The sequence below is a fragment of the Oculina patagonica genome, chromosome 3 (genome assembly GCF_052425735.1).
Source record: "Oculina patagonica isolate OP01 chromosome 3, crgOcupat, whole genome shotgun sequence".
In the NCBI taxonomy this organism is placed as follows: Eukaryota; Metazoa; Cnidaria; class Anthozoa; order Scleractinia; family Oculinidae; genus Oculina; species Oculina patagonica.
Genome location: NC_135760.1, coordinates 17,836,047 through 17,862,141, shown reverse-complemented (window position 1 = coordinate 17,862,141; position 26,095 = coordinate 17,836,047). Strand labels below are relative to the sequence as shown.

Here is a 26,095-nt window from a genome sequence, read left to right as displayed (position 1 = left end):
GAAAGAGCTGAGTCAATTAGCTCAGCAGCTAAAAAGGTACAGTTGAATCACTGTCAATGGACAACTGAGTCCTGTAGTAAGGCTGGTTCTCACTAATGGCAAACTCATAATTGAAGTCTTTCTCGGGGAGGAAAGTCAGCACTTAAGACCTAGTGACAGACCTAAGCTTGACAGAATTGAAGTCGAAAGAATTAAAACATTTCAATTTTTTCCAATTCTGCTTAAATCACCTTGTTGCTTGTGATCCAGTGTAAACTAGATTGGTGTAGTCACAAACAGAAGCGGAAGAACAAACCAATCACAATTTTATACTAGCTTTTAGACTTTTTGAGTACCAAACTTTTGCTTGTGACTCCCACAATTTAGTTTTCACTGGATCATCAGCAAGAGAGTCAGAAGCGGAATCGGAAACTGTACTTATGACTCCTAATTGTTTTGATTTTTATTAGATCATAGCCCTGTACACTTCTGATGATGAATCAGCCTCTGTTGCTAGTGAAAATAAGCCTTTAGTCATCAGGTCCTAGCTAGAAACAAACACTACATTTTTACCTCCATAAGAGCACACCTCTCTTACATGTTAGTGACACTTTCTCAGGTCACAAGGGTACCTGCTTACCACAGGGGAAGTTGTCAACTTTATGGCAGTGAAATTGCTCCAGATTAGTTGCGAATGAAATGAAGACTTTACCCTGTAAGCAGAATCACTTTGATCTTTCCTACATCAATATTTTTTATTTCTTTTTGAACTTGGACAGATATACCGTATTTTTTTCAATTAAGCGCCCTGGTCGCTTATTAAATTTTTGGACCTTGAGAGTGGGCGCTTATTCGAGGCTGGGCGCTTATTACATGTTCATGATTTTCAACAAATAGTTAGTTTATTTTCGTAACAAAACAATAAATAATAACAAAACGTGAAGATGTGCCAAAGCAGGATTTTAACTGTTCATTGAAAGTTTCTGTAAAATACTAAGGAAACTCGGTCTTGGGGAAGTCTTCTACTTAGTCAATTTTCAATAATCAATACTCCTCTTGTGCACTTCAGTTATTTTGTGGGTTGGGGCCGGCGCTTATTCGAGGCTGGGGGCTTATTTACATTTCCTACCTTCAGGGTGGGTGCTTATTCGAGGTGGGCCCTTATTCGAGGTTGGGCGCTTAATCGAATAAATTATAGTAATACGGTAAGTGACTTTGTGAGCAAGGTATGTTGAGATCTTAATTTATTCTAAAGCAACAAGAAAATAATAAATTAAAATATTTATTTTCATGCAGTGTTTTGTGTATTGAGTATTATCATTATCTTCAGCCTGATAAAGATACCCCTTTCTGGTGGCCACAGATCTTCTCTGTATAGTTCACTATATCAGGTTCACCACCCAGAATTTTCTTGAACAGAAGGGAATCATGGGAATAGGGTAGGACACAACTTCATCAAGGGAACAGAGATTTTGCAGAATAATAAACGTGGAGGTATGAGAAAGAGGTATCGTTTCCTATCGAAGGTAAATTATATGAAAGAATTCTTTTTTTGTCAAAAATGGTATATAAGGGAGCAAGGGTTTTGACCTCGGAGCGGAGCCTTCCCGTTTTACCCCCACCCCGCCCTTTTATGGGTGCTTTGGTCCCAGACCCCTGCCTTGACGTGAGGTACACAATCGTTCAGCATACACGAAACGTACAATTTTAAATATGGCCGACCCAATATCGAAGGAGGATCGTCTTTTATTTGCACTGAAACCCAAATAACACACTGTTAGTGAAACGTTCAGCGTAGAAAACATGTCGTCGCGTGTTTGGAGTGCCTTAGTCGCCGCTCAGTTCGGTTTTGGAGCGTATGGTGTGATCGTCACAAAATTTGCCAAGGATAGCAAAGCGGACCCTTTGGTGTTTTGTCTGTTGCGTGACACTGGCGCCTTCCCTGTTATGTTGTTGACCGCTTTTCTCGTCGAAGGAAAAGTTAGCGTGCCATCTCTGAGGTAAGCTAGAGCACAATAAACATGTTGTATTCTATATCGAGATTTCACTTCTGGCAGATAAAAATATCGATGCCGTAAAATTTGCCATAGAGACGAATGATGGTTGTGAAGAATGCGAGAAAATTGAGGCAAAATTTGTTTTGATGGTGTTTGTTCGTTCAAAAAATTAAAAAAAAAAAAAATAGAAATTATGTGTAACTATTTGTGACCCTCCACGGGAAAACAGGGAATAAGGTGAACGCACGCGCACGACACGTTCGCACGTTTAAACAAAAGATGCGTGTTTCAACACGGTAGCACCGTGTAAGTCACTTTCCTCATTAGTAGCAAAGCTATTGTTTTTCCTTGCACGCTAAAAACAAAGCAGCCTGTTAAGACACGGTCTTCTTAACACGGTCATCATAACACGGTCATCTTGACAGGGTCACCGTGTTAATGCGTGCAAAATGTTAACATGATGACCGTGTTAACAAACCCTAATTTCTATCACTATAATGTTCGTATTAACCAGGGCAGCTTAGTTGTTTCCAATTCCATATGAGAAAGCTCGGATATTCTGATATTTAACACCAGAAATTTCCCGTTTATTCACTTTGCGGACGGTTTTTGATTTCGGTGTTAAATCTACAGTTGAACACCGGTAACTCGAACTCTGAAGGGAAACGAAAAACAGTTGGAGTTAGCGGGGTTTTTGAGTTAAGCGAGCATGACTGAGACGCAACCTTCTTTAGTTTCCAGGAATTTAAATTCTTGTTTTAAATACTCAATCCAGAATTTTCTGATTGAAGATTAGAACGGTCAAGTCGTTCGAGCTTGAAAAATCACTCATTAGCTCCTAGCGGCTGTTCAAGGCATGAAACTTATAACACGAAACATTATTTTCAAACCCGATATCACTCGGTCGGACAACGACACCTTGTCATTTTGCGGTCAAGTATAATTTCATTACATCTTGCCGCGAAAACTTATAAGCGTTCGCAGCGCCGTTGAGAGTCAAACTTTGTTGACCTCGAGCAGTTCATCTTTGACTCAGTCTATCGAGCGAGGAAAAAATCGCAACCGAAAAACTGGAGTCCGTTTCTTGATCGTTATTTTTTAGCATTTTGCTTAACGGACTAATGGAAAGAGGGACTGTTTGCAGTCTACAAACTTTGCTTAACACATGTAGTTCGTTAAACTTGTAATACTTCCAAGATCTACCGTGTTAAGAAGTCTAGCGTGTTAAGAAATCTACCGTGTTGAAAATAACCGTGTCAATCCACCGTGTTATAAAACAAAGCTCTACCGTGTTAGCCAAATGCAAACAATGGCCACAAGCACGTTGCTGGAAATCAATTGTTTTAATTCGCATAATCGCACGATAAGCGTGTCGTGTTAGGACCGTGCAAACGAGTTGCTTCCGTGCCGTGCGCGTGCGTTCACCTTATTCCCTGTTTTCCCGTGGAGGGTCACATTTTTAAATATCTTGCCGATAACATCGTTTTCTATTTTTTTTTGTATTTTATTTAATTAAAATGTTGGTTTGAATTTGTTGTACGTGTGTATATCAGAGATTGAAAATGGAAGAGTAACCAGGATTCATAATTAAGTAAAATGTTTTTGAAACGTTCAGAGATGCCAACCTAAAAAAGTCGAAATCCTGGAGATCGCAAATTTTGCCTTTATAAGGTACCTTTTCTTTACCCCAAAAATGGAGCCAAAAAATAGGTCCCGCTGATTCAACCACAAAAGCATGTCAAAGGATGGCGTCCAAATTTGTTAAAATTAGCGTGAACACATATTTCAAGCATTCCCTTTGTGTCCGGGAGATTTGATAAAGCATACATGTACATGAGACTGCGAGATTTGGTCGCTATGTAGGAGACTCCCAGCCCGTGGGGGGGGGGGGGGGGGGTACTCCCATATGTGGCCTATAAAGGTATGTGCCGCCCGATAGGGTATGGTTTTTGAGGTTCTCGGTCCTTAAATAGGGTATCATTTTTGCTCCTTTTGGCAATGTGTTCCCGCTGTGATCCTTAGATAGGGTACCTAAATTCTATTAGCTAAAATAAACGCCCAGCTAAACGAGAAAAAGATATCTAAAAACTGAATTTTCAGTTCAGGTATTAGAAAAGCGATTTTATAAAGATTTGTATTTTGCCGTGCGCGGTTAGCCGTTATTTGGGTTGTCACGGAACGTTTCTCCTCCCCTTAAATAGGGTGTCATTTTTCGGTTTTGGGCCTTAAAAAGGGTATCAATCTTCGCTTGCTTTATCCTTAAATAGGGTCAGGGTTTAAGAACCTTGGCGGCACACCCCTATCCGAAATTTATGGGAGTACCCCCCCTCCCCCCCCCCCCGGGACTCCCAGATAGTTTAGAAGAGCTAGCATAGACGGTATACTGTAAAATTCCAGTTATAAAACCCCCTGCTTATAAGCCTCATTGGTTATATTCCCATCTACCTGGAAACAAAAAAATAAATCCGGTTATAAGCCCTCCTGGATATGAGTGCCCCCTCGACTGGATGACAGTACTGAACATGGCTGAATGTTGCTTTAGTATGACTTTTTATCTTAAGGTCATTGCCCTGTAATGCATTGCGCATAGTTACTGTGCAGAATTTTACACGTAATTAGTGTGTGCGTCGAGCGCGCACACATAAACAAAATGGCGGCTTTCTTGTATGCGGCTTAGTCCGCAAGAGAAGTAAATTGTTGCTTTCTCATAAACGAGTATGGTGACCTATCAATTTTTTCTCATATTTTGGGTGTAGCGATCAAATTCTTTCTGTAAAATGAAAACAGATCAATTCGTAGGAGGCAGCATGGCAGAGTGGTTAGAGCGCCGGACTTGAAATCTGGATGACACGGGTTCAAGTCCCGTTCTGAGCACTAGCTGGTGTTGTTTTCGGTAGCCCCAAATTCAACTCCTCGGCTACGCTTGTAAATAGCCAACTGGTCTGCCTCCTGCCAATTTTTTTAATTGTTTGATTGTAAACAATTAATTGTTTACAATTATATTTCTTTCAGAGTTTGTTTACATTGGCCCTGAAAAACCCCATTCGGGGAGTGGTCAATTAAGACATTTATTTATTTATTTATTCCTATGTTTGAAAAATAAATTATCGCTAAAAAAGTGTACTTTGCCAGTACTCGCAGAGTAATTATAAAGTAATAAACCAGTAGGCAAAGTTTGGTTAAAAATCTTTGTTCAGTTCTATCTTAGGGTAATGACTGTAAAAACATATTTCGATCAACACTGTTGTGACTTGTTTCGAAAGATTATTTTTATTTCACTTATATTTCCCCCCCCCCCCCGGATATAAGTCCCTCCGTCTATAAGGTTAAGAAACGTGGCAAATTAGCATTTTGGGGAAAGAAATCATTGGATAATAAATCACTTATTAGACATTTTAGTGTGTAGAAGCGCTGTATACTGCATAACTCCTAAAAATATATACAGCCATATTACACTAAAATGTCATAAAAGATATATTTATTCTTATATATTATTATTCTTATATTTATTATTTATTATTTTTTATTATATTCTACCTTCAGTAAATTTCACAACTGTCATGCGGATGAAGATTATATAACACAATTAGTAGTCTGTACTGTCTTCAGAACACTTTAGATTTTTTAACTGTAAACTGATTTTTTCATGAATGTCAGTAAAAGAAAACAGTTTTCAGTCAAAAAAGTTTGGCTAAAATCTAAAACAAATCCTTATCAAAGTACATACATGTATAAAGACAGAAATAGAAGTTTTATGCCTTAATTAAAAGTCAAAATAAGTTAGCAATTATGATAAAAATTATATATTATTAATAACGACATTTTCTAAATTCTTACACTGTCCTTATATATTTTTGTATTTCTTGCAGAAGCATCCCTTTGTTGATGGTTCTTGGACTAACAGGAATGTTCGTTGCCCAGCTGCTCTTCCTGCTTGGAATCTACTTGACAAATGCGAACATGGCTGCCATGTTTCAACCTGCTGTTCCTGTTTGGAGTACTTTTCTAGCCATGATATCAGGGGTAGAGCCTCCTCCTAAGCTGTCAAAATCACATGGTTGGGCCAAAGTTTTGGGTATAATTTTAGCAGTGACTGGAGCTGTGACAATGACACTAGGGAAGCTCAAGAGTAATTCCAGTGAAGAGTCCTGGCTGGTGAGTGGCACTTCTGGTGGGAGTCAGTTTCTCGGATGCATTTGTCTTCTTGGCCAGACCTCGAGCACGGCTGTGTACTACATCATTCAAAAGAAATACATATTTAACCAACCATACTCAATATGGAAAACTCAGCCCATGGCTGTCACTGCTTGGAGTTACTTCTTTGGAGCTATGTTTATGGCTCTTGCTTCCTTAACCTATGTTAACCAGCCAGAGAAGTTTACAAGTTTCTCCATGGAAGCTTTTTATTGTCTAGTGTATGCGATCTTGATTACCTCCTCGATGTGTTATTTACTTCTTTCATGGTGTAACATGCAAGTGCCGTCAACCATTGTCACAGCTTCCTGGCCTCTACAAGCCTTATTCTGTGCAATATTGTCATTCATTTTTCTTGGAAAATCATTGCAACTCTTGGAGTGTTTTGGTGGCAGTTTCATAGTGTGCGGACTTGCTGCAGTTCTGTGGTCAAACTACAATGAAGAGAAAGAATCAAGTGTACAAAAGGATACAAAAGATACCACTTACCATAATTTGAACTGGAAATTCTCAGAAGCTATATCTGAAGGTTATGTGGTTATCCCTAAAGATGATGACTAACATCTCTGTACCCAGCATTTGTTAGTTATAGTCTTATTGAATTATAAAAGATACATGTACCGTATTTACTTGAATAAGTGCTGCGGCCGCTTATTAAATTATTTAGCCTCAAATGCGGCACTTTTTCAAGGGTGGCGCTTAATCGAGGGGCATGCTTATTTAAAAATTGGACACATCAAAGAAATCTTGTCTTTTAATTTAATGGTATATTTTCTATCTGTGCAAAAATTTCAAGGTAACTAATAGAAGTGTCCTTTGATTGTCGCCATTTTTTTCTCTCTTATGGCACTTTATTTAACAAAATTTCACTAAAATTGTAAGCAAGAAACTGATTAGAATTAGTGTTCAGTCTCTTTCTAGCTATAGGCTATTTTGAACCGAAGAACATTGCTTTTGATGAAAATTAATTTCCGTTGCTGTTTTACATTTGCATTGTTAGTTTTTTTCAGTTATACGGAATTCATTGAAAAGGCATTGCATCGGGACTGCGGCTCTCATTCGTGGGGGACACATTTTTGTCCCAAATGTGGCGCTTATTTGAGGGTGGCACTTATTATGGGGGCAGCGCACATTCAAGTAAATTATTATGGTTCCTCAATTTAACCAGCAAAGTCTCATTTTACCCCCCCCCCCCCCAGTAAATACATAATGGAATCTTCTGTAAGCAGAAGCCCTTGGGATGGAGGGGTGTTTGCTTGTGGGAGGTTAAAAACATGCCATTTGTATGTGGCTGGAACCATAACTAATTAAGTGTCTGCTTTCAGGAGGTGTCTGTTAGATAAGCTTCAGGAGCTTCAACTGTCCTCTTTATCATTGATTTAACCCATTGGCTCCTGTGCTGGCCTCAACCGGCCTCTACCAACGTTGCTCATTGTCCCTCTTGTGACGTCATCACTCTTTTCCCCCCCCCCCCCTTTTTTCCCCCCCCCCCACCCCCGGAGAGAACTCATCACTAAACTGAAAGCAAGCCCAGTTGAAGGCCAACAACTGCAGCAAAAAGATAAGAAAAGAAGAAAAAGGAAAAGTGAGAAAAAAAAAATGAAAAACTAAAAGCCTTAAGTGGGAGGGCACTTTCTCAACCCAAAAAATCAAAATTTTGATTTTTGCGCATGCCCAAACAACTATGACCTAAAATGCAATGATTGTGGAAAGAAGGGCATACCTTCATAATTATTGCAAGTGATGTTTTGAGTGGGTCTAAGCTTAATTAGCTTATAACTGACCAGAAAATGTAAAAAATGTCCAAAAAATTGAGTTTTTTTGAAAATCTCCGGGAGTCAATGGGTTAAACTGGGGTAGTAGAAAATTAAGATCAGTTGTGGTTGGGGGAGGTGGTCTCAAAAACCAAAATTTTTAAAGGAAAGTATAAAGCTGAATTGTAATTTGTGGTAGGGTGGGGGGGTTCAGACGAAACGAACCTTTCGTCGGGGAGGTATGGATATTTTTATGAACAACACAATCTTAGATGTAATAAAATTATACTCAATTAATGTAATGATATGGTCTGTAAGCAGGCCCACAGCCAGACTTTAAAGACAGGCTAATCAATTGTGAAGTTCCGAGGGTGCAAGCCCACAAGGAGGTCAAATTTCAAAATGTAAAGGCCCAAAAATGCCTTTTTAGGGCAATATTAAATAAAAAGAAACACTTTATTCATATTTACTTACTAGTAAGGTATAGCCCCTTACAGGAACACAAAAAAACAACAAAAACAAATCAAAATGTTTACCAAGGCAAGTGCCTTGGTTTGCTTGTTCCTTGCTAAGGCCCTGGTAAGGATTCAGTTTTGCACTTCCAGTAGTGAATCCTTATTCTTATGGGTGTTCATATTCTATTTACTTAACAAGAGGTTGATTCTATTCATTAACACACAAGTAAAATGAATAAAAATCGTTACAGTTGATCACACATTTGGAGAAATGAATAAATTATTATGGAGAACAAAAGTTAATAATTATTGTGGTCCCCCCCGAGCAGTTTATAAGAGTTTATGTTGCCCACTAGCCAGGATTTTATCAAGTTGGTTCAGGTTGTTGAATGTTTAATTAGAACTAAAGGGATTTAGGGAAATTATTAACTTCTTTAAAAGACTGTATACATCTTATTACACATTTTATTGTGTAATGTTGCTGTATATTTTTAATGAGCCCTGCAGTGGGTGATTGAGTTAATATACAGGGATGCTACACTGTGACACTAAAATGTCTTATAACAGATTTACTGTCTAACGTTTTCTTTTCCCAAAATGCTGACTTTGTAATGGTTTCAGTTGAATCATTTGTGTCAGTGCTCAAGAGGAATCCGTAACCTGTAAAACCAGTCTTGTAGTAAGAGTACAACTATCATTAAACCAGTTTTATGGAGTACAAATATTTGTACTCGTTTTGCGTGTTATTCCTCGCGAAGCGAGGCCGAAGGCCGAGCATAGCGGGGTGTATAATTTTGTCCCTCAAAGGGCTCAGGCGGGATGAAATCTCGTGTGGAGTTTACGGTCATATTTGTGAGCTTGGTGTCTGGCGGAAATGACGTCACACGGCCGCGCGCTGGTGGACTAATGGTGTGACGCGCTGGCTTGAAATCAGATCTTCGGGACTGAGGGCAGGGGTTCGAATCTGGCTAGGTTTTTTTTTTTTTTTTTTTTCTACTATTATTTTTTTTTGTGGGTTCGAATCCTGAGCCTTTCATTTTTATCGTTTTTCTTTTCGGATTAAAATAACACTGATTTCCACATAATACTCCCTCAACGCCTATTCAGGCTATAAACTGCTGGTGTTGAAAACTGTTCATTGTCTGCTGTATTTTGTCGAAGTCTCTGTAATCGGGCAGTTCATTGTTGTTCAGTTTCTGTTTGTATTCTGTCTGCTGTATTTTGTCGAAGTCTCTGTAATCGTGCAGTTCGTTGTCGTTCAGTTTCTGTTTCTATTCTGTCTGCTGTATTTTGTCCGTTACTAGGCAACAATAACCCAGAGCTTCGCGAGGCCCTGCGAGTCACGTATTACTAGTTTATACTCCATGAAGTGCAGTTGGATAATAAATCTCAATATTTTACAATATACAGCAGCAAATTTGGGGCTAGTTGGGTGTATTTTTAACATTATGTTATTACCGGTAAATGGCATAGAGCCCATAGATTCAGGGGAAGGACGCTTTTGCATTGTCAGAACTGCCTGGCCGGTCTGGTACTTTTGAATGTAAAAAGGGCCATTTTCACAAGATTTTTAACCAAAACCACATCAACAGAGTAAAGAATGTATGCATTGATTATCATGACAGGACAAATCTGACTGACAACGGAATTCTGTTCTCAAGTTTACTTGGTGTGGCCGGCCAGTTTCGACAATTGGAAAGCACCCTAAGAGATGTCATTGTATACAACTGTTTTCAATCTATCTTATCTGAAACCAAGAATATGAATGTTCTGACTATGGTGAGTACAGTCATTAAATATACCGGAAAGGATTACTGGATAGGCCCTAGTTTTACTGGTCCCCCGGGTGCTATAAGTACATAATTACAAGGCTCTCTCAGAAGTTGTTAGTGGTTCTGTAATTAATTATTCTGGTTAGCCTAGTCTTTGTGTTTTTCCTGGTCCCTTGTGGTTACCCTCGATCTCATTGTTCTCCTAGATCCCCTAGTTCTCCTAGTTCTCTATTTTTAGTGTTGCCCCTGGTTTATCTGGTTATCATGGTTCTAGTGGTTCCCAGGTACTCCTTATTCTCGTGATTTTCGTGATTCTTTGGTCCGCATGGTTCTCATGGTCCTTTTGGGTCTTGTGGTTCTCGTGGTTCCCCTTGTTCTCCATTTTTTCTGGTTTTCATGGTATTCTTGATTCATCTGATTCACCTGGTTAACTCAGTGGTCCTGATCTCCTGGTTCTTCTGGTTCACATGATTCTCCTTCTCATACTTCTCCTTGTTCACCCGGTTCACCTGCATCTCCTAGTTCACCTGGATATCCCGGTTCACGTGGTTCTCCTAGTTTGCCTGGTTCTCCTAGTTCCCCTGGTTCACCTGGTTCAACCGATTCTACTGGTTCACCTAGTAGTCCTGACCACCAGGTTCTCCTAGTTCTCCTGGTTCACCCGGTTCACCTGGATGGATGGATGGATAATATTTACTTAAAAAACGGTCAAATTCATCATCTAATACAACCTGGTTCACCTGGTTCTCCTAGTGCTCCTGAATCTCCTGGTTCCCCAGGTTCACCTGGTTCTCCAGGTTCTCCTGGTTCACCCGGTTCACCTGGTTCACCTGATTCTCCTGGTACACATGGTTCTCCTTATTTTCCTGGTTATCCTGGTTCTCCTGCTTCACCTGGTTTTCCTGGTTCACCTGGTTCTCCTGGTTCACCTGGTTCCCCAGGTTCACCTGGTTCTCCTGATTCGCGTGGCTCACCTTGTTCTCCTGATTCTCCTGGTTTTCCTGGTTCACCTGATACACCTGGTTCTCCTGATTTTCCTTGTTAACCTAGTACTCCAGATTTTCCTGGTTCACCTGGTTCTCCTGGCTCTCCTGGTTCACGTTCACCTGGTTCACCTGCTACTCCTGGTTCACCTTGTTCACCTGGTTTTCCAGGTTCACCTGTTTCTCCGGGTTCACCTGGTCCACCTGGTTCACCTGCTACTCCTGGTTCACCTGGTTCACCTGGTTCACCTTGTTCACCTGGTTTACCAGGTTCACCTGGTTCCCCTGCTATTCCTGATTCTCCTGGTTTTCCAGGTTCACCGGTTTCTCCGGGTTCACCTGGTCCACCTGGTTTTCCTGATTCACCTTGCTCTCCAAATTCCCCTGGTTCACTTCGTTCTTCAAATTCTCCTGGTTCACTTGGTTCGCCTGGTTCTCCAAATTCTCCTGGTTCACCTGGTTCTCCTGATTCTCCTGGACCTCCTGGTTTTCCAAATTCTCCTGGTTCACTTGGTTCTCCAAATACTCCTGGTTCTCTTGGTACACTTGGTTCTCCTGGTTCACCTGATTCTCCTGGTTTACATGGTTCTCTAATTTCTCCTGGTTCACCTGGTTCTCCTGATTCTCCTGGTTCTCCTGGTTCACCTCGTTCACCTGGTTCTCCTGGTTCACCTTGTTCACCTGGTTCACTTAGTTCTCCTGGTTCTCCTGATTCTCCTGGACCTCCTGGCTCACCTGGTTCTCCAAATTCTCCTGGTTCACCTGATTCTCCTGATTTTCCTGGTTCACCTGGTTCTCCTGATTCTCCTGGTTCACTTGGTTCTCCTGGACCTCCTGGTTCACCTTGTTCTCCTGATTCTCCTGGTTCATCTGGTTCTCCTGGTTCACCTGATTCACCTTGTACTTCTGGTTCTCCAAATTCTCCTGGTTCTCTTGGTACACTTGGTTCTCCTGGTTCACCTGGTTGACCTGGTTCTCCAAATTCTCCTGCTTCACTTGGTTCTCCAAATTCTCCTGGTTCACTTGGTTCTCCAAATTCACCTGGTTCACCTAGTTCTCCTGATTCTCCTCATTATCCTGGACCTCCTGGTTCACATGGTTCTCCTGGTTCACCTGATTCTCCTGGTTTACATGGTTCTCTAATTTCTCCTGGTTCACCTGGTTCTCCTGATTCTCCTGGTTCACCTCGATCACCTGGTTCTCCTGGTTCACCTGGTTCACTTAGTTCTCCTTGTTCTCCTGATTCTCCTGGACCTCCTGGTTCACCTGGTTCTCCAAATTCTCCTGGTTCACCTGATTCTCCTGATTTTCCTGGTTTACCTGAATCTTATGGTTCTAATGGTTCTCGTGGATCACTTGGTCCTCCAAGTTCTCCTGGTTCTCCTGGTTCACCTGGTTCTCCTGATTCTCCTGGACCTCCCGGTTCACCTGGTTCTCGAAATTCTTCTGGTTCACCTGGTTCTCCAAATTCTCCTGGTTCTCCTGGTTCACCAAATTCTCCTGGTTCACTTGGTTCTCCAAATTCCCTGGTTCTCCTCGTTCACCTGATTCTCTTAATTCTCCTGGTTCACCTGATTCTCCTGACTCTCCTGGTTCACTTGGTTCTCCTGGACCTCCTGGTTCACCTGGTTCTCCAAACTCTCCTAGTTGACCTGATTTTCCTGATTCTCCTGGTTCACCTTGTTCTCCTGATTCTCCTGGTTCACCTGGTTCTCCTGGTTCACCTGGTTCACCTTGTACTTCTGGTTCACCTGGTTCTCCTGATTCTCCTGGCTCACCTGGTTCGCCTGGTTCACCTGGTTAACCTTGTGCTCCTGGTTCACCTGGTTCTCCTGGAACTCCTTGTTCACCTGGTTCTCCAAATTCACCTGGTTCACCTGATTCACCTGGTTCTCCTGGTTCTCCTGGTTCACCTGGTTCTCCTGGTTCACCTTGTTCACCTAGTTCTTCTGGCTCACCTGGTTCACCTGGTTCTCCTGGTTCACCTGCTTCTCCTGGCTCACCTGGTTCTCCTGGTTTACCTGCTTCTCCTGGCTCACATGGTTCTCCTGGTTTACCGCGTTCTCGTGGACCTCCTGGTTCACTTGGTTCTCCAATTTCTCCTGGTTCACTTGGATCACGTGGTTCTCCAAATTCTCCTTGTTAACTTCGTTCTCCAAATTCTCCTTGTTCACTGGGTTATCCAAATTCTCGTGGTTCTCCTGGTTCACCTGGTTCTCCTGATTCTCATGGACCTCCTTGTTCTACAAATTCTCCTGGTTCACTTGGTTCTCCAAATTCTCCTGGTTCTCCTGGTTCACTTGGTTCTCCTGGTTAATCTGGTTCTCCTGGTTCACCTGGTCCACCTAGTTCTCCTGGTTCACCTGGTTCTCCTGATTCTCCTGGTTCACCTGGTTCGCCTGGTTCTCCTGTACCTCCTGGATCACCTGGTTCTCCAAATTCTCCTGGTTCACCCTATTCTCCTGGTTCACCTAGTTCACCTGGTTCACTTTGTTCTTTTGGTTCTCCTGATTCTCCTGGAGCTCCTGGTTCACCTGGTCTTCCAAATTCTCCTGCTTCACCTGATTCTCCTGGTTCACCTGGTTCTTATGGTTCTAATGGTTCTCGTGGTTCACTTGGTTCTCCAAATTCTCCTGGTTCTTCTAGTTTTCCTTGTTCACCTGGTTCTCCTGATTCTCCTAGACCTCCTGGTTCACCTGGTTCTCCAAATTCTCCTGGTTCTCCTGGTTATCCTAATTCACCTGGTTCAACTGGTTCTCCTGGTTTTCCTGGTTCACCTGGGTCACCTGGTTCTCCAAATTCTCCTGGTTCACTTGGTTCTTCAACTTCTCCTGGTTCACCAGGTTCTCCTTGTTCTCCTGATTCTCCTGGACCTCCTGGTTCACTTGGTTTTCCAAATTCTCCTGGTACTCCTGGTTCACTTGGTTCTCCTGGTTCTCCTGGTTCACCTTGTTCTCCTGATTCGCCTGGTTCTCCTGGTTCACTTGGTACTCCAAATTCACTTGGTTCACCTGATTCTTCTGATTCTCCTGGTTCAATTGCTTCTCCAAATTCTCCTGGTTCACTTGGTTCACCTTGTTCTCCAAATTCTCCTGGTTCACTTGGGTCTCCAAATTCTCGTGGTTTTCCTGATTCTCCTGGAGCCCCTGGTTCACCTGGTCTTTCAAATTCTCCTGGTTCACCTGATTCTCCCGATTCTCCTGGTTCACCTGGTTCTTATGGTTCTAATGGTTCTCGTGGTTCACTTGGTTTTCCAAATTCGCCTGGTTCACTTGGTTCACCTGGTTCTCCTGGACCTCCTGGTTCACCTGATTCTCCTGGTTCACCTCGTTCTCCTAATTCTCCTGGTTCACCTGGTTCTCCTGGTTCACCTGGTTCACCTGGTTCTCCTGGTTCTCCTGGTTCACCTTGTTCTCCAAATTCTCCTGGTTCACTTGGTTCTCCAAATTCTCCTGGTTCACTTGGTTGTCCAAATTCTCCTGGTTCTCCTCGTTCACCTGGTTCGCCTTGTTCTCCTTATTCTCCTGGACCTCCTGGTTCACTTGGTTCTCCAAATTCTCCTGGTTCACTTAGTTCTCCAAATTCTCCTGGTTCTCCTGTTTCACCTGGTTCTCCTGATTCTCCTAGACCTCCTGGTTCACCTGTTTCTCCAAACTCTTCTGGTTCACTTGGTCCTCCAAATTCTCCTGGTTCTCCTGGTTGATCTGGTTCTCCAGGATTTACCTTTTTCGCCTGGTTCACTTGGTTCTCCTGGTTCTCCTGGTTCTTCTGGTTCACCTGGTTCTCCAAATTCTCCAGGTTCACTTTGTTCTCCAAATTCTCCTGGTTCACCTGGTTCTCCAAATTCTCCTGGTTCACTTGGTTCTCCAAATTCTCCTGGTTCACTTGGTTCTCCAAATTCTCCTGGTTCATCTGATTCTCCTGATTCTCCTTGTTCACCTGGTTCTCCTAATTCTCCTGGTTCACCTGGTTCTCCTGGTTTACCTGGCTCACCTGGTTCTCCTGGTTCACCTTGTTTACCTTGTTCTCCTGGTTCACCTGATTCTCCTGGTTCACCTGGTTCACCTGGTTCTCCTGGTTCACCTGGTTTTCCAAATTCTCCTGGTTCACTTGGTTCTCCAAATTCTCCTGGTTCTCTTGGTACACTTGGTTCTCCTGGTTCACCTGATTCTCCTGGTTTACATGGTTCTCTAATTTCTCCTGGTTCACCTGGTTCTCCTGATTCTCCTGGTTCTCCTGGTTCACCTCGTTCACCTGGTTCTCCTGGTTCACCTTGTTCACCTGGTTCACTTAGTTCTCCTGGTTCTCCTGATTCTCCTGGACCTCCTGGTTCACCTGATTCTCCAAATTCTCCTGGTTCACCTGATTCTCCTGATTTTCCTGGTTCACCTGAATCTTATGGTTCTAATGGTTCTCGTGGATCACTTGGTCCTCCAAATTCTCCTGGTTCTCCTCGTTCACCTGATTCTCTTAATTCTCCTGGTTCACCTGGTTCTCCTGATTCTGCTGGTTCACTTGGTTCTCCTGGACCTCCTGGTTCACCTGGATCTCCAAATTCTCCTAATTGACCTGATTTTCCTGATTCTCCTGGTTCACCTTGTTCTCCTGATTCTCCTGGTTCACCTTGTTCACCTTTTTCTCCTGGTTCACCTGATTCACCTTGTACTTCTGGTTCTCCAAATTCTCCTGGTTCTCTTGGTACACTTGGTTCTCCTGGTTCACCTGGTTGACCTGGTTCTCCAAATTCTCCTGGTTCACTTGGTTCTCCAAATTCTCCTGGTTCACTTGGTTCTCCAAATGCACCTGGTTCACCTGGTTCTCCTGGTTCTCCTCGTTATCCTGGACCTCCTGGTTCACATGGTTCTCCTGGTTCACCTGATTCTCCTGGTTTACATGGTTCTTTAATTTCTCCTGGTTCACCTGGTTCTCCTGATTCTCCTGGTTCACCTCGATCACCTGGTTCACCTTGTTCACCTGGTTCACTTAGTTCTCCTTGTTCTCCTGATTCTCCTGGACCACCTGGTTCACCTGGTTCTCCAAATTCTCCTGGTTCACCTGATTCTCCTGATTTTCCTGGTTCACCTGAATCTTATGGTTCTAATGGTTCTCGTGGATCACTTGGTCCTCGAAATTCTCCTGGTTCTCCTGGTTCACCTGGTTCTCCTGATTCTCCTGGACCTCCTGGTTCACCTGGTTCTCGAAATTCTTCTGGTTCACTTGGTTCTCCAAATTCTCCTGGTTCTCGTGGTTCTCCTGGTTCTCCTGGTTCAACTGGTACACCTGGTTCTCCAAATTCTCCTGGTTCACTTGGTTCTCCAAATTCCCTGGTTCTCCTCGTTCACCTGATTCTCTTAATTCTCCTGGTTCACCTGGTTCTTCTGATTCTCCTGGTTCACTTGGTTCTCCTGGACCTCCTGGTTCACCTGGTTCTCCAAATTCTCCTAGTTGACCTGATTTTCCTGATTCTCCTGGTTCACCTTGTTCACCTTGTTCTCCTGATTCTCCTGGTTTATCTGGTTTTCCTGGTTCACCTGATTCACCTTGTACTTCTGGTTCTCCAAATTCTCCTGGTTCTCTTGCTACTCTTGGTTCTCCTGGTTCACCTTGTTGACCTGGTTCTCCAAATTCTCCTGGTTCACTTGGTTCTCCAAATTCTCCTGGTTCACTTGGTTCTCCAAATGCACCTGGTTCACCTAGTTCTCCTGGTTCTCCTCGTTATCTTGGACCTCCTTGTTCACATGGTTCTCCTGGTTCACCTGATTCTCCTGGTTTACATGGTTCTCTAATTTCTCCTGGTTCACCTGGTTCTCCTGATTCTCCTGGTTCACCTCGATCACCTGGTTCACCTGATTCACCTGGTTCACTTAGTTCTCCTTGTTCTCCTGATTCTCCTGGACCTCCTGGCTCACCTGGTTCTCCAAATTCTCCTGGTTCACCTGATTCTCCTGATTTTCCTGGTTCACCTGAATCTTATGGTTCTAATGGTTCTCGTGGATCACTTGGTCCTCCAAATTCTCCTTGTTCTCCTGGTTCACCTGGTTCTCCTGATTCTCCTGGACCTCCTGGTTCACCTGGTTCTCGAAATTCTTCTGGTTCACTTGGTTCTCCAAATTCTCCTGGTTCTCCTGGTTCTCCTGGTTCAACTGGTACACCTGGTTCTCCAAATTCTCCTGGTTCACTTGGTTCTCCAAATTCCCTGGTTCTCCTCGTTTACCTGATTCTCTTAATTCTCCTGGTTCACCTGGTTCTCCTGATTCTCCTGGTTTACTTGGTTCTCCTGGACCTCCTGGTTCACCTGGTTCTCCAAATTCTCCTAGTTGACCTGATTGTCCTGATTCTCCTGGTTCACCTTGTTCTCCTGATTCTCCTGGTTCACCTGGTTCACCTGGTTCTCCTGGACCTCCTGGTTCACCTGGTTCTCCAAATTCTCCTAGTTGACCTGATTGTCCTGATTCTCCTGGTTCACCTTGTTCTCCTGATTCTCCTGGTTCACCTGGTTCACCTGGTTCGCCTGGTTCACCTGGTTCACCTTGTACTTCTGGTTGACCTGGTTCTCCTGATTCTCCTGGCTCACCTGGTTCGCCTGGTTCACCTGGTTCACCTTGTGCTCCTGGTTTACCTGGTTCTTCTGGAACTCCTTGTTCACCTGGTTCTCCAAATTCACCTGGTTCACCTGATTCTCCTGATTCTCCTGATTCTCCTGGTTCACCTGGTTCTCCTGGTTCTCCTGGTTCTCCTGGTTCACCTGGTTCTCCTGGCTCACCTGGTTCACCTGGTTCTCCTGGCTCACCTTGTTCTCCAAATTCTCCTGGTTCACTTGGTTCTCCAAATTCTCCTGGTTCACTTGGTTCTTCAAATTCTCCTGGTTCTCCTCGTTCACCTGGTTCTCCTGGGTCTCCTGGTTCGCCTGGTTTTCCTTATTCTCCTGGACCTCCTGGTTCACTTGGTTCTCCAAATTCTCCTGGTTCACTTAGTTCTCCAAATTCTCCTGGTTCTCCTGTTTCACCTGGTTCTCCTGATTCTCCTAGACCTCCTGGTTCACCTGTTTCTCCAAAATCTTCTGGTTCACTTGGTCCTCTAAATTCTCCTGGTTCTCCTGGTTGATCTGGTTCTCCAGGATTTACCTTTTTCACCTGGTTCACTTGGTTCTCCTGGTTCTTCTGGTTCACCTGGTTCTCCAAATTCTCCAGGTTCACTTTGTTCTCCAAATTCTCCTGGTTCACCTGGTTCTCCAAATTCTCCTTGTTCACTTGGTTCTCCAAATTCTCCTGGTTCACTTGGTTGTCCAAATTCTCCTGGTTCATCTGATTCTCCTGATTCTCCTTGTTCACCTGGTTCTCCTAATTCTCCTGGCTCACCTGGTTCTCATGGTTCACCTGGTTGTCCTGGTTCACCTGGCTCACCTGGTTCTCCTGGTTCACCTTGTTTACCTTGTTCACCTGGTTCACCTGGTTGTCCTGATTCACCTGGCTCACCTGGTTCTCCTGGTTCACCTGGTTGTCCTGGTTCACCTGGCTCACCTGGTTCTCCTGGTTCACCTGGTTTACCTGGTTCACCTGGTTCACCTGGTTGTCCTGGTTCACCTGGCTCACCTGGTTCTCCTGGTTCACCTGGTTTACCTGGTTCACCTGGTTCTCCTGGTTCACCTGGCTCCCTTGGTACTCCAAATTCTCCTGGTTCTCCTGGTTCACCTACTTCTCCTGGTTCACTTGGTTTTCCTGGTTCACCTGGTTCTCCTGGTTCTTCTGGTTCATCTGGTTCACCTGGTTCTCCAAATTGTCCTGGTTCACTTGGTTCACCTGGTTCTCCTGGACCTCCTGGTTCACCTGATTTTCCTGATTCTCCTGGTTCACCTCGTTCTCCTAATTCTCCTGGTTCACCTGGTTCTCCTGGTTCTCCTGGTTCACCTGGTTCACTTGGTTCTCCTGGTTCACCTTGTTCTCCAAATTCTCCTGGTTCACTTGGTTCTCCAAATTCTCCTGGTTCTCCTGGGTCTCCTGGTTCGCCTGGTTTTCCTTATTCTCCTGGATCTCCTGGTTCACTTGGTTCTCCAAATTCTGCTGGTTCACTTAGTTCTCCAAATTCTCCTGGTTCTCCTGTTTCACCTGGTTCACCTGGTTTTACTTGTTTTTCTGGTTCTCCTGATTCTCCTGGACCTCATGGTTCACCTGGTTCCTTAAATTCTCCTGGTTCACTTGGTTGTCCAAATTCTCCTGGGTCTCCTGTTTCACCTGGTTCTCCTGATTCTCCTAGACCTCCTGGTTCACCTGTTTCTCCAAAATCTTCTGGTTCACTTGGTCCTCCAAATTCTCCTTGTTCTCCTGGTTCACCTGGTTTACCTTATTCTCCTGGTTCACCTGGTTTTCCTGATTCTCATTGTTCACGTTGTTCTCCTGCTTTCACCTGGTTAGCCTGGTTCTCCTGGACCTCCTAGTTCACTTGGTTCACCTAGTTCACCTGGTTCTTCTGGGTCTCCTGGACCTCCTGGTTCACATGGTTCACCTGGTTCTCCTGGTTAACCTGGTTCACCTTGTTCTCCTGGTTCACCTGGTTCACTTGGTTCACCTGGTTCTCCTGGTTCACTTGGTTCACCTGGTTCTCCTGGTTCCCCTGATTCTCCTGGACCTCCTGGTTTACCTGGTTCTCCTGGTTCACCTGGTTCTCCTGTTTCACCTGGTTCACTTGGTTCTCCAAATTCTCCTGGTTCACTTGGTTCTTCAAATTCTACTGGTTTAATTGGTTCTCCAAATTCTCCTGGTTCTCCTGGTTCACCTGGTTCTCTTGGGTCTCCTGGTTCGCCTGGTTCTCCTGATTCTCCTGGATCTCCTGGTTCTCCTTGTTCACCTGGTTCTCCTGGTTGGGTTGGTTCTCCAAATTCTCCTGGTTGGGTTGGTTCTCCAATTTCTCCTGGTTGACTTGGTTCTCCAAATTCTCCTTGTTCACCTGGTTCTCCTGATTCTCCTGGTTCACCTGGTTCTCCTGGTTCACTTGCTTCTCCAAATTCTTTTTTTTCACCTGGTTCGCCTGATTTTCCTGGTTCACCTGGTTCACCTGGTTCTTCTGGTTCACCTTGTTCACCTGGTTCTGCTGGTTCACCTGATTCTCTTGGTTCACCTGATTTACCTGGTTCACCTGGTTCTCCTGGTTCTCCTGATTCTCCTGGACCTCCTTGTTCACCTGGTTCACCTGGTTTACCTGGTTCTCCTGGTTCACCTGGTTCACCTGCTTCACCTGGTTCTCCAAATTCTCCTGGTTCACTTGGTTCTCCAAATTCTCCTGGTTCACTTGGTTCTCCAAATTCTCCTGGTTCTCCTGGTTCTCCTGGTTTTCCTGGTTCACCTGGTTCTTCTGGGTCTCCTGGTTCGCCTGGTTCTCCTGATTCTCCTGGAATCGTTTATCCGAGCATCAGCAGTGGAAAGCCAAGAACTCCGTTTAGGTGGTCTGGCGGTATATTCTCACCTTATCAATGCATGCCAACCGCCAGTTGATGTTAACAAGTCAAAAATTCAAATCAACAAAATCGCTCTCATCACAACTGAGCACAAAGCCGAGTGCCCATTACAGGATTTGGCGGTGAATGCACAAGACGCAGGATATCCTGTTGTTATATATTTTATTGACTCCTTCCTAACCACCCAGGTGCCCAGTAGTTGTAATGGAACACGGAATGACAGTCAAGACAAACTTTTCATTCCGGTTTTATATGCCAATACATGTTTTGTGGTAAATCCAAATGAAGGTACGGAATATATATACGATCACATTCTCGTAGATGCAGACCGAAGTAATGTTGAGATCAGCGTATCACAAAACACGGATGACCTAAAGAGGATGCAAAAGTACTTAGAGAGACTTTACTATTGGTTTCTCTTGGGTCCAGTGATTACACTCGAATGGCTTAGAAGAACAAAGAAATTCTGTCGCATGTCTGGCGGTCAACAAGTTCATGAAGGTTGCGTTACTAAAGACGAGGAGACTGTTGGTGAAACAAACCTGCACGTAGTAGTTGAGGAAACCCCGGGAAATGATGATCAAGAAACGGAACTTGAGCAAACTGGAGACGAAGAACAGCCGCTTATCATCGTTGTGAACGATCCTCATGCTAATCGAACGACGACGGGACACACAGGATGCTCAGCTATTCGACGTATCATAACTTTCTTGGCGAAAATTTTTGGCAAAATTGCTGTTGGTTGTGGTTATGTGATTCTCATCATAGCAGCTCTCCCTGTAGGTATATCCAGTGGAGGATGGTCTTTTTTCCGATTCGATGAAAACGAGCACTTTAAACAAAAATCTTTCTGGGTTGGCCCCTTTAAATGTGACTTTATTGACAGTGACGTTCGTATGATATTTTGCTCATTGCGAAAGGTCCTTACTCTATGGTGGCAACCCCTTCAAATATATTGTTTCTTTCTGTACAGTCGTTTTGCCTGTAAAGCCACGTGGACCGTTCCAACCAACTTTTCAAAAGTAAAACTGATTCGAAGTGATTGGTTTGCATCAAACATGTATTTGTTTATGTTAGGTGTAGTTGTTCCATATTGTTCCTTTGATGATGTTTCTGCTTTGACGCTAGCCAAAATTATTTATTTTACAACATACAACTCGGTCTGCACAATCTGTAATCTGCTTTTTATTATCATCTTAAACAAGCACAAATTTGTCACAAGATATGTGTTCTACATCAGTGTATGTATGATCTGTGCTTATGTTGAAAGTGACATAGTAGCCGTGTTTTATTAATCGGGCGGGGCCTGGGCCCGATTCATAATCTGTGTCAGATTTTGTCGTTTTTTTTTTTTGTCGGTAAATCGTTCCAGAACCTCGCGGCCCAGCCGATCCCTTGGTCACGGTCACGCAAGTTTTCATTACTTGCAAAATTTCACACTCTGGAAGCTGTGTTACAAAATCATTCCCGTCTAATTTTACGAGTACTCTATGCTCTGTTAAACGCGAAATATATATATATTTTTGTGTCCGGCATTTAAGTATTGACTTGGAGCGAGTACTGGAGATTCGCATTGCAAAATATTGCTTTCTTTGCCATGTCCAAACTATTATTGTGAACGCAATACCAATTAATAAATTCCACGGCTCAGACACGCACAATTTTTAAGGCTTCAATACTTTCGAAATTCAAATACTTTTCGAAACATTTCTTGGTCTACTCGACAGGAGCTATTAAATCACTCTCCTATATTAGATTTTATCTAATACTCTCAATTCTCTTAAGCGTGAAATATATATTTTTGTGTTATTCAAGCGTTTGAATACTGGTTTGCGAAACCGGTGATTTTTTTTTGACAGGTCCAAGTAATGGTGGTACGTCTGATAATAATTTTTGTTATTATTGAAAACTGCTACGTCAGTCACGCAATGATTTTGCAGCAAGCTTCACGCATAACTGCTTTTAAACAAAGGGCTGGTAGGCAGAGAATTTTTGAGCCGGCATACTTTGAAGATGCTCTCCATTTAATAAAAAAAAATTGTGTCCATTTTCATCCGTGTACAGCTGAGCCGGCAAAGTCGCGTATCAGAGACGATTAAATGTTTGCACAGCGAAATAATCTTATTTTGGTTCTTGATCTAAAAGCTATACTTACACACTTCCCAAGACTTCAGAAAACAAAATGGAAATGTAAAATATTTCTACGAACTATGATGGAATTTTTGAAAGTATCCGTAAAGCCAGCAAGTAAAACAAATGGACTACAAAATGAAATCTTGGTGCAGGTAATTGCATGTAATTAAATTCTAGCACGGCTACAAAATTTCACGGTTTTGAAATTTTCTTTTTCTTTATTCCCCATCTTGAATAAAAATTTATCTGAAACTTTTTTTTCATGTTTCATTTATTTCTTCACGTTAAGTTGGGGTTTTCAGGCTTTTGAAACAAATAACATCTATTTATAGATTGAAGCACCGTATTTATTTGTCTTTATTGAGTTAGTAGTTCACTCGGCCGCTTTCTTGGTCAGGATTCAAACCACGCACTTTTGATGTTTACTCAGCAGGAGCTATTTGATCACTCTCCTATTTAAAATTTTATACTGATTCCTGTTAAGCGTGAAATATATCTATTTTTGTGTTATTGAAGCGTTCGACTTTTTGTACATGAAAAGCCATTTCGTCAGTCACGCAATGTTTTTTGCAGCAAGCTTCTGCTTTTGAAAACGGCTAGTAGCCAAAGAACTTTTCGGCCAAAACCCACTTTGAAGATATTTTCCATTTAGCAAGAATTGTGTCCATTTTGTTCATGCATTTTCATCCGTGTACCGTTGGCCCGACAAAGTTGTGTGACACAAACGAATTGAATGTTTGCACAACAAAATAAACTTATTTTGATTCTTGCTGTAAAAACTTTACTCGCACACTTTCAAGAGCTCAGAAAACAAAATGGAAATGTAAAGTAATTATATAATAACTTCTACAAGCTAGAATGGAATTTTTAAAAGGATCGGTAAAGCCATCGAGTGAAATAATTGACGGCAAAATGAAAACTTGCCTTTTGGCGCGGATAGTTAATTGAATATTATCACGGCATGCTAATTTCACGGCTTTTAAGTATTCAAAATTTAATGCCATTCAAATGTTTCTTGGCCTCATCTTGAATCTTATTTTCTTTTTTCACATTAAGTTGGGATTTTAGAATTTTTTAAACGAACAGCATCTGTTAGGCGTGATCTAATGCATGCCCCTTTTTAGTCTTTTTTTATTTTCTTTTGTAATTTTGTTTTAAAGATTTTATGTTATTGTTGATATTTATATGAATGGTTTTATTCGTTTTCAAGGTTTTGAAACGTACAGCATATATTAGATATAAGACACACTGTGTGGTGTTATCTGCATGATACGCGTGATCTAATGCATGTCAGCCTCTTTTTACCTTCTTTAGGTTGCATTCATTATGTATCCTACAGGGGGGACAGACGAATTTAGGGGGGGGGGGGGGTTCTCAAATTTTTAGAGCAAAAAAAGGGGGGATATGAAAATTGTTTAAATATCTCCTGGGGGATGCTTATTTTTTGTAAGATTCTGTCTAGCTTTTGTAATAGTTTTAAAAAGTGAAAAAATAAATGATAAGTATAGCAGCTTCTTTCAAGGATTATAGGCAACAAGGGTACCTCTATTATTCTGAGAGACTATAGTACCTATTTTGAAGTTTTTTAAGTAGTGTGCCTGGCCTGTAGATGTAATGTTTCGATACAGTATAGAAAGTAAAACATCTAAAATGGAACCATTTAATGCAACCTCAGAAAAATGATAAGATAAGGAGAATAATGGCACATGTCGCACTTGAGAGGAATGATGCTGAACGGCCGGAAAACGTGGGTGAAGAGGATGGCAACAGCGGAGATGAATCCGTGGATGAGTGTGTGAGAGTGATGATGATGATGAGGTTGACGGTGAAACGCAGGTTCCTGTCAATACTCCTGGTAGTACTGGTACTCGAGCTGGCAGGCTATCTATACCGAATTTGCGCTACTTAGACTGGCTCGCATAGGTATGACATAAACAGTCAAAGCTCTCTCGATGTTCTTATTTAACATGTCTCTTGAAATTTCAAACATATGTAGTGTACTATTATACAGATATTTATTTTGATATTTTTTGAGAGGGAGGAAGGGGGGGGGGGGTATTCATTTTTCGGCTGATTGCTTGGGGGGGATTATGAAAGTTTGTATGGACCTTGGGGGGGATATAAAAAATTGAGCTGCTGAAAAAAAAAATTCCTCTGTCCCCCCCCCTGTAGCATACATAATGAATGCAGCCTTATTTGGAGTTGTCTTTCGAAGAATTTTTTTCTTGATATTTATGTGATTCGCTTTATTCAACCAGTAGCGAATACTGTATTTTTCTAGTTACTCCGCTCTTTTTAGCGAAAAATTTATGTTTTTTGTTTTTCATTAAAGGGTTTTGAGTTTCAGTCGGAACCCATATCGGCGATGGAGAAATTACCTGCAATGAATCACGCAAGTTAGAACTGGCGTTTGCGTGACTGCATCCTAAAATGAAAATCTATGCTTGACTGTTTTTTTTTTCATGGTTCTCTTTTTAGAAGCAGTTTAAAATTTTATGTGCAAAAATTTTAAGTGCAAAATAATAATAATAATAATAATAATAATAATAATATTTAAATAGCGCTATTTAGCTAATCTTCCATTATACAAAGATAAAAACCAAAATCTAAAAATACCGAGTTTGTTCAGTATTCGGAACAAAATAAAAATTTGAAAGACCAAGCGGGAATTTCTCCAAGTATGGACAAACAACCACAGACTCGTGTGCTACTTAATTCTTTCAAAGTTTCTCTAACTGACACCGTAACGAGTGATTCAGTTAAGCATTTAAAGGGAAACCCAAGTGAAAAGTTTAGAAGAGGGATACAGTATCTCTGACGAATGCATGTTTTACCGCCCGATTTTAAGCTTCTTTAAGCTTCTTGTTTTATGCTGAATTCTGAAGGCTCGCTTATCAACCTTAAGCTTACTGCTCTTCGCACGGTGGCTATTGGTCTCACTTTGACTCTCAGTCTCAGTTCCTCGATGCACATCATTCGCAAGCTTAATAAGCCACAAGAGTCTTTGTTTGTGGGACTGTCAGAAAAGTGAGTTTTGTGAATTTGCTAACTGTTTTCGTGGCAGGCATTTTGAAAAAGGTCACTAAATGATAACAACAACTTCTTTCCGTGAATAGGTCATCAGTCACGCAAAACGATTTTTCCGTGGCATGAGCCACTGCGTGATCATCAGTTTTAAAAGCCAGTTCAGTAGTAATGAAGAGTGGATCGTACCTTGATTGTTCTTGTCATTTACGCACGTAGTTTTGAATGCTACATATTTGATAATTGACTGTGAGCAGATCTTCAACTTTCAAGATCTAAAATGCCTGTCACGCAGAATACCATTGATTCAAATCCATATTTTTCGAATTAAATATACTTTGAAGTAAGGATAC

At 42.4% G+C, this 26,095-nt stretch overlaps 2 protein-coding genes and 1 pseudogene across 2 annotated transcripts; 2 read left to right on the top strand and 1 right to left on the bottom strand.

Moving 5' to 3' along the window:
- The first annotated feature begins 1,614 nt into the window (after positions 1-1,614).
- Positions 1,615-7,363, top strand: LOC144645375 (uncharacterized). Its single transcript, XM_078504939.1, has 2 exons — positions 1,615-1,979; positions 5,846-7,363. Exons 1-2 carry the CDS (start codon positions 1,783-1,785, stop codon positions 6,729-6,731), a joined length of 1,083 nt encoding a protein of 360 aa, XP_078361065.1. The 5' UTR covers positions 1,615-1,782; the 3' UTR covers positions 6,732-7,363.
- A 3,405-nt stretch (positions 7,364-10,768) lies between these two features.
- LOC144645870 (uncharacterized) lies at positions 10,769-19,511 on the bottom strand (annotated as a pseudogene).
- A 1,454-nt stretch (positions 19,512-20,965) lies between these two features.
- Positions 20,966-25,832, top strand: LOC144645389 (uncharacterized). The gene is made up of 3 exons (XM_078504959.1): positions 20,966-21,475; positions 21,506-21,876; positions 25,584-25,832. Exons 1-3 carry the CDS (start codon positions 20,966-20,968, stop codon positions 25,747-25,749), a joined length of 1,047 nt encoding a protein of 348 aa, XP_078361085.1. The 3' UTR covers positions 25,750-25,832.
- The last annotated feature ends 263 nt before the right edge of the window (positions 25,833-26,095 follow it).

Excerpts from the sequence above, each read along its gene's own strand:
- LOC144645375 (XM_078504939.1), top strand. The coding sequence starts at position 1,783 with ATGTCGTCGCGTGTTTGGAGTGCCTTAGTCGCCGCTCAGTTCGGTTTT. Across the intron at positions 1,980-5,845 it reads GTTAGCGTGCCATCTCTGAG|AAGCATCCCTTTGTTGATGG; the intron begins GTAAGCTAGAGC and ends TATTTCTTGCAG.
- LOC144645389 (XM_078504959.1), top strand. The coding sequence starts at position 20,966 with ATGCAAAAGTACTTAGAGAGACTTTACTATTGGTTTCTCTTGGGTCCA. Across the intron at positions 21,476-21,505 it reads GTGACTTTATTGACAGTGAC|GTCCTTACTCTATGGTGGCA; the intron begins GTTCGTATGATA and ends TCATTGCGAAAG. Across the intron at positions 21,877-25,583 it reads GACATAGTAGCCGTGTTTTA|TTTTATGCTGAATTCTGAAG; the intron begins TTAATCGGGCGG and ends TTAAGCTTCTTG.